Raw genomic sequence first — 13,167 nt, 5'->3', positions numbered from 1 at the left:
CCCTCCTGCGAACTTGAGAGTTATTTCCACGGCTCTCGAAGACCAGGAGAGTGGATACCAGTGACAAAATTTCCAGGCAGAGTAGGACTTCGGTGTCCATTGGAGGTGGAGCTACTGACCTGGTCGCCACTCTTAGCTGATCCCCGAGATGCGACCATCACTCAGCAAATACTTCCTAAGCCTCCCCTTGTGACTGGCACAGAGGATGAGGCTGGGGACTGGAGTTCTACGGAAAACCAGGGCCTGAGAGGGGAAAGGACTGGCCATTGGGTGCCTGAGCCAGGATTTGAACCTGGGGCAGCTGGGCTGGTGCCCATGCCCTCTGTATGCCTCCTGCCTTGGTGACTCAGGACTAAGGAGCCCTTCAGCTTAGGTTGGAGCCTTCCCCTTTCTGAGCAACTTAGAGGGCTCCTGCCCTTACCTCTTCCGGGGCTTGATTTCCCAGCCTGCACATCAGGAATCTCAGACCCCTTCCTGCTGGAAATGTATAGGGTCTCTGAATTAAACAAGACCCTCTAGGACTACCAAAGAGTTAAGCAAAGGGAATCCACCAGCTCCCTTCATCTCCGCAGAACCTAGAGGCTGGAGGGGAGGGAGCAGGGAGGAGGGCCAGTGGGAAGCCAGCCTGCTCCCTCCGCCCTCCCTCCCTCCCTCCCTCCTCGCGCTGCCTCCATCCCTCCTCCCTCCTGGGCCAGCCCGCCAGACCTGGGGGTCTGGGCGGCAACAAGTTATTATCATCATCGCAAACATGGATCAAGGAAACAGAGGCTGCCGGGAGGCCCGGGGTCCATGAACTACTGTACGAGGCTGTCGGACACTGAGTGAGTGATGGGAGGTCCTGCAGCTTCCTCCAGCAGGGCCAAGGGGGTTGGGGTCAGAGCCTGGAATGCCTCTCCTTCCTCCTCTCTTCCTGGACATATCTTGGGGCCCTGCTGTCTCCCTCTGGCCCCGACCAGCCCCTCTAGGCTCTCTCCTCCCCATCCCTTCCTCTGACTGAGGTGCTGGGGAAGGGCTGCCCTCCACCGATGCTCCTGGCTTGTGCCCACTCCTGCCTGGACGGGCACTGAATCTGCTCCAGCAGGGCTTGACTCTCCCTCGACCCCGAAGAGGCCCCAGCTCCATAGTGGAGGCAGCAGGGACCCCCGAATCACCCCCATGGCATGGTCCCTCCACTTGATGCCTGCGTGACACTCTCCCCCAGGGACAGCCAGTGACCACGGCTGTGGTTATTACTTTTGTTAAAGGCTGCTTTGCTTCCTGCTTCCTGCGTCCCCCTCCCCCCGCCCCAGGTCACAGTTCTGTGTCACAGATATTTTGACTCCCAGCTGTCTAGCCCAACAGAAATGTCCCCAGCCCATGCCAGTTCTCTGGGAACAGTTCTACTCTTCCTGTCCCATGCAGGACTAGGGGAGAGGTCATGTTGGGCAGCAGAGAAAGGAACAAAAGTTTAATTAGGAGTGTTTTACCAGAGAGGTGACTTTCCTGCTTTCAAATCCTCCCAAATAAGCTGGTGGGGAGGTGGTGTTGTCTCCTCCTTGTAAAATGTTAAGGAGCACGAAGCCCAGAAAGGTTAAGCCACTAGCCTTAGGTCACAACAGCTTGCAAACCATTCTGGAATCTCAGGTCTGATTCTAAAGCCTCACATCTGTGGCCAGGAAAGAGGGGGTTCTGCTCTTCTCAAAACTGATGGGATGTGTATTATAATTTACAAATAAAAGGTAAGGGTGATAATCTTGGCCAGAGTGGGTGCTGTTCCCTGAAGACCTGACCTGCCTTATTGAACAGAACCAGGAAACCAGCACAGGGTGGGGGTGGGGGGTGGGGAACAAGGTCACCTCCAGGAGAGGGTGACCACTCTGGAGGCTGCTGCCCACTGCTAGACCCAGCTCTGGGGAGCGGGGAGGGGTGGAGGCTGGTGCAGGGAGTGCTCCTGCCCCTTTAAAACCCAACTCTTACTTCAGTGCTCAGGTTAGGATAGAAGAGCATTTAAAAAAAATAATAATAATTTTACCTCTCAACCCGTATTAACCACAGAAAAATATTTTTGAATTGTACTAAATGTTACAGGAGATCAAAAAGGAAATAAACAAAGAAACGCCAGAAGTGTAAAAACCAGTCTGGTTTCAAAAAGCGAGTTTCTGATCCTGCGATAACGTGTGCCAGCCCCTAAAGACTGCCACCACCTCAGAAGCTCTTTGCCTGGCTTCCTGCCCACCAGCCTGGCTCATCTCCAGTCACTGCTGTCCGGGCTACCTTCTGCCCCTCTTCTGGAACTCTGGATCCCTTCTTGGCCAAGGCCAAAGACAGCTTCTCACAAATCCTTGGACTTCCTTGTTCCTTTTAAATTTTCCAGAACTCCTGGGTTCTGTTCTTTAATTCCAAATTACCACCCTGGCAGCTGATTGGCAAGTCTAAGATGGTTGATGTGTCTAAGATAGTTGGCACAACCACCTTCCAATGAATTCTACTCTCTCCTGCTCCCTCCCTGTAGGGTTAGGTGAGGCTGAGTTGTGTAAGCGGTTGACTGCACAAAGATGCTGAGCAAGGAGGTGGGCTGACACCAGCTACACACCTTCAGTGTTGCATGGCTGCTGGGACTTCTGTTTGCTTCTTTCTAATTAGTCTGTCCCAAGGGGCTCTTTCTTCCAACTTGTGTTCCATTGGCTGTGGAGTCAGAGACAGGGAAACGAGGCTGAGGGAGATCGGGAGTGCGGGAAAAGCATTTCACAGTCTCATGGGCTCTATCACATGGGCAGCAGGGCATCGTCCTCACCCACCCCAGCAGAGACCTCCCAGGACCTTTATTTTCTGAAGATGGGCCCACGTGTGGCAGAAGCCCCCAGGGACTGGAGACTCAGACTCCAGGCCCTGCACTACCGCAGGTCTCTTTGTGAACTTGGAGAACTTGTCTTCCTGTTTAGGCCTCAGTCTTCTTGTCTGTTAAATGGGGCACCAGTGCTCCCTGCCTGGGGTACCTCAGGAACACCCATGCTGCAGGTGGCAACATCCACTCTGGGCATCAGCAGAGTGTAGACCTTCAGGTAACTACACTCCTGTCCTTTCTTCCTGCTCCAGGTCGCCATGGGGACGGCTGCCCTGGGCCTCCTCTGGGCAGCGCTCCTGCTCCTTCTCTCAGTGTCTGGACTCCCCACCGAGGAGCCCACTTCTGGGGAAGCTGTGGCCTCTAGTTCCCCTGGGAACTGTCGACGGTGCTGTGACTCTGAAGACCCCACGGTCCTTGCTGATGCTGCGCATGTGTCCTCAGCCTCTCCGTCTGCCCTCCCATATGTGCTGCCTGAGGTCAGGCCCTACATTAACATCACCATCCTGAAGGGTGAGGACCCACACAGGACTCGGGCTGGACTGACCTGGTCGGCGTCAAGGAGGGCATGTGGGAAGGTCTCTCCCTGGGCCTGGGGGAGGTGAGGTGAGAGGAGCAGGAGAAACCAGGACAGAAAACTGTCTCAGACCCTTTCTTTCATTCACACGTTATACTGAGTACCCACCATGTGCCAGGATCATTCTGAATTCTGGGAGGGAGTGTGTATAAACCAGACAGAGATGCCATGTCTGTGGAGCTTCTGTTCTAGTGGGGAAGGCACACAATGAGCAATAAACATATCACCCAAGTTAAAAAGATGGATGGTGATAAATGCTAAGGAAGTGCTGAGGTGGAAAAAGCACTGGGAGTGCGGGCGTGGGGCGCGGGGCGCATGTTGAACGGGGGTGGTCAGGGGAGGTCTCCCTGAGCAGGTGGGGAAGAAGCCATGTAGATACCTGGGGAAGAGCATTCCAGGCAGAGTGAATAGCAGCTCACTCTATTCACAGAGTGAATAATGGGCCTGGTATGTTTAAGGAGCAGGGAACAAGCGGAGGAGCTGAGGTTAGAAACAAAATGTGGGTTTCTTCTCTGAGTGAGATAGGGAGCAAGATGGGGGGCGGGGCTGAGCAGACAAGGGGCCTGACCCGGCTTAGGTTTCAAATGGATCCCTCTGATTTCTCCTGGAGACTAGATGGTGGGAGACAAGGCAGAAATGGGGAGAGCTGTGGGGACCCCCTGAGCCATTCAAGTGAGAGCTGGCTCCCTGTCCTCTAAGACCAGACCCCAAGAGAGCTACTTCTGCTGTTGGGAGCTGCTACCTCCGTCTTTGCTCACAACCCCATGAGGGCAGTATACTTAATCCTCCCACTTTGCAGATGGGGAAAACTGAGCCTCCGAGAGAGGAGGAGATCTTCTGGGGTCACACCACTGTCAGAGGCAGAGCTAGGATTTATGAGGAGGAATGCAGAGGACCACTCCACTCCACGGATCTGAGACCCTCTCTTCCTCACCCCGCTTTTCTCACCACTTCACACATCACCGCTTCCCCAAGGCCAGCAGAGCCCTCTGTGTGAGGTTAACGAGGTACCTGGCTGTTGACAGTACTTCCCCGCCACTGTCCTCCATAAAATCCCATGCACCTCTCCTGGGCCACCTCTCCAGCTGCCTGTTAGGTGGGCGGGCGTCTGCTGTGGCGGAAGGCACTTTTCTCCTTCCCTGGGTCCCAGCCGCAGCTCTTCAGCTTCCTTGCTGTGTGGGGCAGCAGGGTCTCTTCCTTCCTGGGCTCGCTGCGTCATGTATAAACTATGACTACCATCCCTCGGGACTGGGACGAAGAAAGTGCTCTGCAAACTGTAAAGTGCAGGGCATGTGATGAGGTAGTTACTTCACCAACAGGGCTGGTGAGGAAGACTTCTGCAGAGATCTTGACCCCCTCCTCCTTGCTTCTCTCCAGGCTTCTCCTCCGAGGGCCTGTGTCCTCTCTTCTGCCCTTTCTTCCCCTCTTCCTAGCAACATCGCTGTGGTCAGAGGGGGACCCAGGAGAACACAGGGCTGTCCATTTCATTCAAAGGGATGTGACTGAGGGTGATTACTGGCACTGTGACAGGCAGTAGCTAAATATTTGGGATCTGTTTCCTCAAGAAGCGCTGCTTCCCAGGTGTCTCAGTGGAAAAGAATCTGCCTACCAATGTAGGAGACCTGGGTTCGATCCCTGGGTCAGAAAGATCCCCTGGAGGAAGAAATGGCAACCCACTTCAGTATTCTTGCCTGGAAAATCCCATGGACAGAGGAGCCTGGCAGGTTATAAGTTCATAGGGTCACAAAGAGTTGGACATGACTGAAGCGACTTAGCATGCGCAGTGGCACTTCCCTGGTGGTTCAGTGGTAAAATATCCACCTGCAGGAGATGCAGGTTTGATCTCTGGGTGGGGAAGGTCCCCTGACAAAGAGAATGGCAACCCACTCCAGGATTCTTGCCTGGCAAACCCTATGGAGAGAGGAACCTGGTGGGCTATAGTCCATGAGGTCACAAAGAGTTGGACACGACTGAAGCAACTTAACTTGCATGCATGCCGCCCTGCTCCTAAGCCGTGCCATGCCACCCAGGCAAGTCCCTTCACCTCCCTATGAACGGCGGTGGACATGGTGTCTCCTTTAAAGGGTCATTTGGGGCAGTGATGCCTGGCATGCAGTAGGTGCTCAGTAAATGGCGGTTCCTCTGGCCTACCTTCTCTTGGCCAGGGTAGAGCCTTCTGCAGATGCTTAGAAGCAGCCCTGGGCACCTGCCCTGACTTTTCCTCTTCTTGTCCCCACAGGTGACAAAGGGGACCGAGGCCTGCTGGGCTCACCTGGGAAGCTGGGCAGGGAGGGTCCCCGGGGGGACCGTGGCCCCCAGGGCATCAAAGGTGCCAAGGGGCAAGCGGGCAGCCCTGGCAGTCCATGCCAGAGGCGCTTCTCGGCCTTCTCCGTGGGCCGCAAGACAGCCCTGCACAGCAGCGAGGGTTTCCAGCCGCTGCTCTTCGACACGGTCTTCGTGAACCCCGACGGGCACTTCGACCTGGCTGCCGGCCATTTCGTTGCCCCCCTGCGCGGCCTCTACTTCTTCAGCCTTAATGTGCACAGCTGGAACTTCAAGGAGACCTACGTGCACGTGGTGCACAATGACAAGGCAGCCGTCATCCTGTACGCGCAGCCCAGCGACCGCAGCATCATGCAGAGCCAGAGCGTGATGTTGGCCCTGGCCCCAGGCGACCGCGTCTGGGCAAGGCTCTTCAAGCGTGAGCGTGAGAATGCCGTCTACAGCGACGACATAGACACCTACATTACCTTCAGCGGCCACCTCATCAAGCCCGAGGACGATTAGTGCCTCCCCTGGGGCAGCTCTGCCCTGGGGTGGCTGTGGGCAGGTCTGTCTCCTGTGGGGGCCCCAGTTTGCCCATCTGTAAAATGGGCCCCTGACCTGGCATTCTGGGCAGCCTTCCTCCTCCTTTTTTCCCCTCCATCACCCCTCCTAGTCTGTTCCTGCCTCTCTCCTCTTGAACATTTTAAGAAATCTCCTAACTCTACATCTTCTAGAACTTTCCCAACCTTGTAGACCCGCCATTTTCAAACTTGAATGTGATACAAATCACTGGGGCATTGTGCTGAAATGCAGAGTCTGATTCAGCAGGTGTGGAGTGGGCCCAGGATTCAGCATTTCTAGTACATTCCTGAGTGATGCCGGTGCTGCTGATCTCTGGGACCCCACTTGAGTAACCAGGTCCTACAGCTTTCACAACATTTTGGTACTTTCCAAACATTTTGAAATCTTCCAAACATTCTGGAATCTTCCCAACATCCTTAAATTTCATCCTTCTAGGATACTTCCTCCTCTTGTCTCTTGCAACCTCTTCCTTCTCTCTGAACTCCTGTCTGCCCCCCACATGCACACCCATAGTGCGTTTATTCAGTCGCTGAACATTCACTGAGCACCCTCTCTGTGCCCGGCTCTGGGAAGGCTGAGGCGAAGCAGACACAGGCCCTGCTTTCGGTAAGCACCCAGTCCAGCCGGGGAGGGGAGACACAGAGGATCCTGAAAACAGCCCCAGAGAACTTCTTGGGGCTCTGGTCATGTACATCTGTGTTCTGGGTGTTCAGGCACTGTGGCCCTTCATTACCCACCACTCCCCAAGGCTGACAGGTTAGGATACCAAGGTGAAATGGGTACCCTCTGCCTGTCGTTTCTTTTCTGCCCCATGCCCATCTTTAAAACAAAGCTTGGTCAGGGACAGGTGCTATCAGGAGAGGACTCAGGGGTTTGGAGGCATTTTGGGGTAAGGCATCCCCTGAAGAAGGAAGCCCAGACAAGCTGCCTGCAGAGCTGGGAGGGCTCCTACCCGCCCCCACCAGGGCGTGCCCTCCCTGCCCTGCTCCCTGGTGCTGTCAGGGCCGTGCACAGCCCTCTCTGCCAACGCTGCTTGGGCCTCCGTCCTCCCAGGCTCCCAGCCACTGTTAGACACTGATGTCTGTCTCCAGGTGCTCTGACCTCCTTGGCGCCCCTCACCAGCCCATGCCCCTGGCCCTTCACACTCTGTTAAGGTGCTGAGGCCCTGCTGCCCAGCAGAGCTGCCTCTGGCTGCTGCTGCAGTTACAAATGCCACTCCCGGCAATGAGCCAGGAAGGAGGTCACTGGGCTTTGAACCCCTCAGCAGGTCTGGGGAACTGAAGCCAGTCATGTTCCAGGTCAGTCCGGGGACGCTCCTCTGAGCCATGATGCTGAGGGAGGCACTGGGAGAGGCTGAGGCCAATCGAGGGACATCAGGACTTCTGTCCTTTCCCTCCTCCCAGGGTGGGTCAGCCTGGAGGCCCCCAGCCTTCCCCTTCCCCAGCCCCAGGTGGCCAGACTCTCTTCCTGGAGGGAGACCCATTGGTGCTTGTGCGGACTTGGGGGCAGAGGTGACCCCGGTGCTGGTTTCTGGTGCTTACTCCTAGCAAAGGGAGCCATGGCCACATGGCTGGGGCGTGGCAGCAGGGCCTGACCCGGTGCCGTGAAGGCCAGTCCCGTGCAGCAGCCCCAACCTCCCCAACCTGACTTCACCCCTGCCCTGCTTGACCAGTGTGATTAAAGGTTTTATGTTTTCTTGGCAACTCAGGTTGGTTGTTTCTGCTCTGTTTTGTTTGCCCACTTTGGGAGGCCAGTGCGTTCCATTCTGCTACGCCCAGGTTCAGAGCTCCAGAGGGACCAAGGCAGTCCAGGGATCTGCTACACGTGCTCCCCAGCCACAGAGAAGCCAGCGCCCCCAGCCACTCACCCAGCCTGTGAGCCTTGGAGGCAGTGGACCCAGCTGAGTCTGCTGTGCCACTCCCTGGCTGTGGCCTTGGGAAAGTCCCCATGTCTCTGAGCCTCAGTTTCCTTGTCTGGTAAAATGGGAATGCTGATTGTCCCTCTTATGGAGGTGGCCATAAGGATTAGAAGAAAGGTTGCCTAGTGAGAGCAAAGTTCATCCTTGGAGCCACAACTATTGAGCACCTACTGTGGGCTGGGTACCCCATGAAGCTTGGAGGCTTCAGTGGAGGGAAGCACAATCCATCACCTCCCAGTGGAGAACACCCATGGAGTTTATGTTCTAGTGAGGCCCTTGGACGTGCAGAACAAACCACGGATCCTCACTTGGGACTTTGGTCTCACATTCTCTGTGTAATGTTTACTGCAGAATCACTGGATATTCTCAGGAGGAAAGTGCTTCACATCGTACAGAGGGCAGTCTTTGTGGGTTCTGACTTCTGAGTTAGCACAGCAGCCACTCACATAAAGACACTTAAAGCCGTCTGTGTTGACTCCCCTTATTGGCTTGATGGCAGTGTCCTGTGCTGCCCGCGTGCCTATTGCTGTGTTCAGTGGTTCTCTCGGTACCACGTGGAAGAGGATGCTATAAAGACAAGCCCACTATAACTGTGCCAGGATTCCCAGGATTCACCTGAGCCTGTGGCCACCCAGGCAGAGGGAGACACAAACCTTTGCTTTCTTGGAGCCCATCTGGCCTCTTAAGGAGGTTTCCCACCACAGCTGAAGTTCTCACAGTTCTCACACAAAAGGTCCTAACAGAGCTGCTCAGGGGAGCAAGGCCACTGCTTGCTCTTTTTTATTTTTCGGTCATGCCCCATGGCCTATGGATTTTAGTTCTCCAACCAGGAATTGAACACATGCCCCCTGAACTGTAAGCACGAAATCTTAACCACTGGACAACCAGGGAAGTTCCCCCACTCCATCCTTTTAGCTAAGGCTCTGTTGAAGCAGCATCAGCCTCACCAGCACCCCCACTTCAACCCTGGTGGTAAAGGTCACCCCCAGTGCCAGGCAGGAGCCTTCCATCATGGACATCATGAGGACCTGGTTTGTTGATTGTTGTTGCTTAGTCGCTAAGTTGTGTCTGATTCTGTGATCTCATGGACTGTAGCTCACCAAGCTCCTCTGGCCATGGAATTTCCCAGGCAAGAATACTGGAGTGGGTTGCCATTTCCTTATCCAGGGGATCTTCTAGACCCAGGGATCAAACCCTTGTCTCTTCTTGGCAGGCAGGTTCTTTACCTCTGAACTACCTGGGAAGTGGTTTGCTGATTACTGAGACAGAAAAGCTTTTGTCATTGCTTGCCAAGTACCTGCAGGACTGAAATTTGTCCTTTGCAAACAGAAGCCAAAGGTCACAGACATTTCCAGGCCACATGAGTTCAAAGTTCCGAGACCAGCAGCCCTCCATTGCGTCATCAGAGTCATTGCAAACGTGTCCATCTGTGCTTCAGAGGTGGCCTCTGGTCTGTCTGGGCCAGTTGTTCCCGTGGGATCCCAGTTCTTGACTTGGAGGCATATTATCACCAGTGGTGGTTAAAAGCCACTCCATCTTTGTTATGGAGACTCTCCCAACAGGTAAGGTTTTGGTGGGGATTGGGCAAGGGCCCTGGAAAAGTGGAGGCCCCCCCAGCCTGCTGACAGGTCTGTGGTGACATCTCCAGGGCATCAGCAATGCGTAGTCCCAGTGACCCCAGGGAGCTGGTGAAATGCCTGTCACCCCACCCTGGGGGCCATCCCCTGCCCACCCTGAGTGAGGACCAGATGTGATGGTGTTTGTGTGTTAGCAGTGGCAGCCACGTGGGTCCTTGAAAAGCGGAGAATGTTTGTTAGATGAATGATTTTTACCTAGCAAAAGGCAAGAGGAGCTGCGGGAAGCAAGAACCAGAGTCCTGGGCCAGGGAATAAAATCATGCAACTCCCTGCTCCCTCCCCTCCTGTCAGCTCCGAGGGCCTGTCCCAGTAGCCTCATGCTGCCACGTGTGCGTCTGCAGGCAGGGAAAAACACAGGCAGAAACTCAGCAAGACCAGAGACAGATGTCAAGGACATTATGGGTGGGGCCAAACTGGGGAGAGCTGCTGCCAGCGGGCAGCTGCGGGAGCCAAAAAGGAAGGAGAAGGATTTCCATGACATGAGTCAAGAGTGCACGGAGCTAAGCCAGCGTGGCTGGGAGCAGCTGGTCTGTGGACCCAGGAGGACAGCAGGCTGGGGAGGCCAGGAACCAGGCTCAGTGCTGCAGCACCGAGTCAGGATAAGGTGTGAGGTCGCCTGCAGGCAGTGGCGTGGGCGGGAGGAAGTAGTAATTGGGGTGGAGGCACGATGGAGGAAACAGGCGCCCCACTGTAGGGCAGCAGCAGGGCGGGTGGGCGGTCGGTGGTGGCTGACCTTCCTCTGGCTGACTGCTCTTCACCACTGTGGGCAGTGAATTGATGCCACGAACTCAGATGTACACAGAATAGATCTTGCTTCGTTTCTTCATGACTAAGCTTAATTTCCATTCTGCTGAAGTTGAAGAAATGTGATTTTGGCCAGCTGGGGTTCTTCCCTTACCACACTTCCTAGGGAGCTGCATTGAGAGCCGCATCCTGGCAGCAGGAGGGTCACCTGGAAGGGCACACCCACAGGACATCTATTAAGTGTGTCAGTACCACTCTCACCCCCACACCTGCTAAACCACACCTATTGCTGCAAAGCCTCCTGTGTCCTCATTACTCTTGGGACAGCCAGGTCCTCTCTGCATGCATGCTTATCTCACAAATTCTGTATCCCTCAGAGGTCTGAGCCTAGCTAGCCCTATCTGGCTAGATGCACCATCTGACTGTTTCTTCCCTGGTGTCTCAGCCACCTCCCCAGGGTTCTGCTCAGTGAGAGGGGAATGGCTCCTCTGAGTCTCAGATGCCCCAGACCTGCTGGAAGTCTTCCCTGTAGCCCTCGCCACCAGGCTGGGAAAGAGGGGCCAGGATCCAGGTTCACCAGGAGCCTCAACCTTGACACTCCTTGCCTCCCCTCGGCCTGCCTCTCCCCGCCACCCCAGGGCATCTTGGGCATTGTAATAGAGGGGACTGTGTGTCCAGTTAGAGTATCTTCTCCCAAAGCTCTTAACTGGGAACACAGGCTCTTTCCTTCTTATTTTGAACCATCAATATCAGTTAAGTCGCTCAGTCATGTCCGACTCTTTGTGACCCCATAGACTGCAGCACACCAGGCCTCTCTGTCTATCACCAACTCCCAGAGTTTACTCAAACTCATGTCCATCGAGTCAGTGATGCTATCCAATCATCTCATCCTCTGTCGTCCCCTTCTCCTCTTGCCTTCAGTTTTTCCCAGCATCAGGATCTTTTCAAATGAGTCAGTTCTTCGCATCAGGTGGCCAAAGTAGGAGTTTCAGCTTCAACATCAGTCCCTCCAATGAACACCCAGGACTGATCTCCTTTGGGATGGACTGGTTGGATCTCCTTGCAGTCCAAGGGACTCTCAAGAGTCTTCTCCAACACCACACTTCAAAAGCATCAATTCTTCAGCCCTCAGCTTTCTTTATAGTCCAACTCTCAGATGCATACAAGATTACTGGAAAAACCATAGCCTTGATTAGACGGACCTTTGTTGGCAAAGTAATGTCTCTGCTTTTTAATAAACTGTCTAGGTTGGTCATAACTTTTCTTCCAAGGAGTAAGTGTCTTTGTATTTCATGGGTGCAGTCACCATCTGAAGTGATTTTGGAGCCCCCCCAAATAAAGTCTGACACTGTTTCCACTGTTTCCCCATCTATTTGCCATGAAGTGATGGGACCAGATGCCGTGATCTGAGTTTTCTGAATGTTGAGCTTTAAACCAACTTTTTCACTCTCCTCTCTCACTTTCATCAAGAGGCTCTTTAGTTCCTCTTCACTTTCTGTCATAAGGGTGGTGTCATTTGCATATCTGAGGTGATTGATATTTCTCCCAGCAATCTTGATTCCAGCTTGTGCTTCATTTTGAAACAAGACTCTGGAAAAGCCTCCTTTCCTCTCTCTGCTTTTTGTTACATACCCTTTCTGTATTTGTTAGGATGATCTTGGGTGCAAGAAACACATATTGAACATAGAGCTTTGAAAAAGGAAAAAAATAACCCTAAATCCCGAGGTGAGGTAGCTCTGGAGCTGGTTAGTTCATCAGCTCAGCAGCATCACTAAGGACCCTGACCTGTTCCATATTTCCACTTAGGCCATTCAGTGCAACAGATTTGTTCTCAAGCCAGCTTCCCTCAGGGCCACAACTAACCCAACCTCTGGGAAGGAGAGCAGGATGATGGGAAGCAAAATTTACCAGTGAACCCTAAGGGTCTAGGGTGAACCACAAGGGTCTAGGCTAAACCCCCAAGTAAGATCAGAAAGGTTGTGGCAGGTGAGAAGTGGTCAAGAGCACAGCTGGTTCATTTCTCATCAAAGGTCTCCGGCCACATCATTGTCTTGCTGAAAGTTTCACTTTTATTTAGGTTTGAAGGATTCGTTAACAAGAGAAACCACTTATTACACACATAAACAATTTCGATGTTTCATGGATTATTTTACTTAATTTCAACATACAGGCATTAAAAGGAAAGAAACATTAGAGAAAAGTAACAGCATATATATCACCAAACTGGGCCGGCCTACATCCAGACTTGAACAACGCTGTGAGGTCCCTCTTTAACAGCAATTTGGAGTCCAAATTGGGAAAGGGGCCCTGGTGGTGCATCCACCCATGGGTGAGATTTCAAATTGCAGTTTCTGGGGCTCCTGCTTATAATCCCAGGCCACAAGCTGATATCATCATCAGTTTTGCATGCAAAAAATGCAGCTCTGGTTCTACTTTAACCTTTTTACAATGCTACTTGTTTCACCTTGTGAGTCATAGGATTTGCATAGACCCCAGGGGGTTGGCCAGACTTCCAGGGACTCAAGAATTCCAAGTTCCATTCCCTTTTTTGTGATATCTAAAGTGTCACTTGACTTGCTATGCTTGCAGGCAGGTGCAGAATCCAGACAGTGTTTGGGCAGGT

General features: G+C 53.5%; 1 protein-coding gene across 1 annotated transcript; it reads left to right on the top strand.

Annotated features, from left to right (window-relative positions):
- C1QTNF6 (C1q and tumor necrosis factor related protein 6) lies at window positions 672–7,952 on the top strand. Its single transcript, XM_005680675.3, has 3 exons — window positions 672–821; window positions 3,076–3,334; window positions 5,638–7,952. The coding sequence occupies exons 2-3, from the start codon at window positions 3,082–3,084 to the stop codon at window positions 6,183–6,185; spliced, it is 801 nt and encodes a 266-aa protein (XP_005680732.1). The 5' UTR covers window positions 672–821; window positions 3,076–3,081; the 3' UTR covers window positions 6,186–7,952.

This window comes from Capra hircus, chromosome 5, assembly GCF_001704415.2.
Source record: "Capra hircus breed San Clemente chromosome 5, ASM170441v1, whole genome shotgun sequence".
Classification (NCBI taxonomy): Eukaryota; Metazoa; Chordata; class Mammalia; order Artiodactyla; family Bovidae; genus Capra; species Capra hircus.
Note: the sequence above shows the minus strand (reverse complement) of the source record. Positions and strands in the feature narration are given on the sequence as shown.

Excerpts from the sequence above, each read along its gene's own strand:
- C1QTNF6 (XM_005680675.3), top strand. The coding sequence starts at position 3,082 with ATGGGGACGGCTGCCCTGGGCCTCCTCTGGGCAGCGCTCCTGCTCCTT. Across the intron at positions 3,335-5,637 it reads TAACATCACCATCCTGAAGG|GTGACAAAGGGGACCGAGGC; the intron begins GTGAGGACCCAC and ends TTGTCCCCACAG.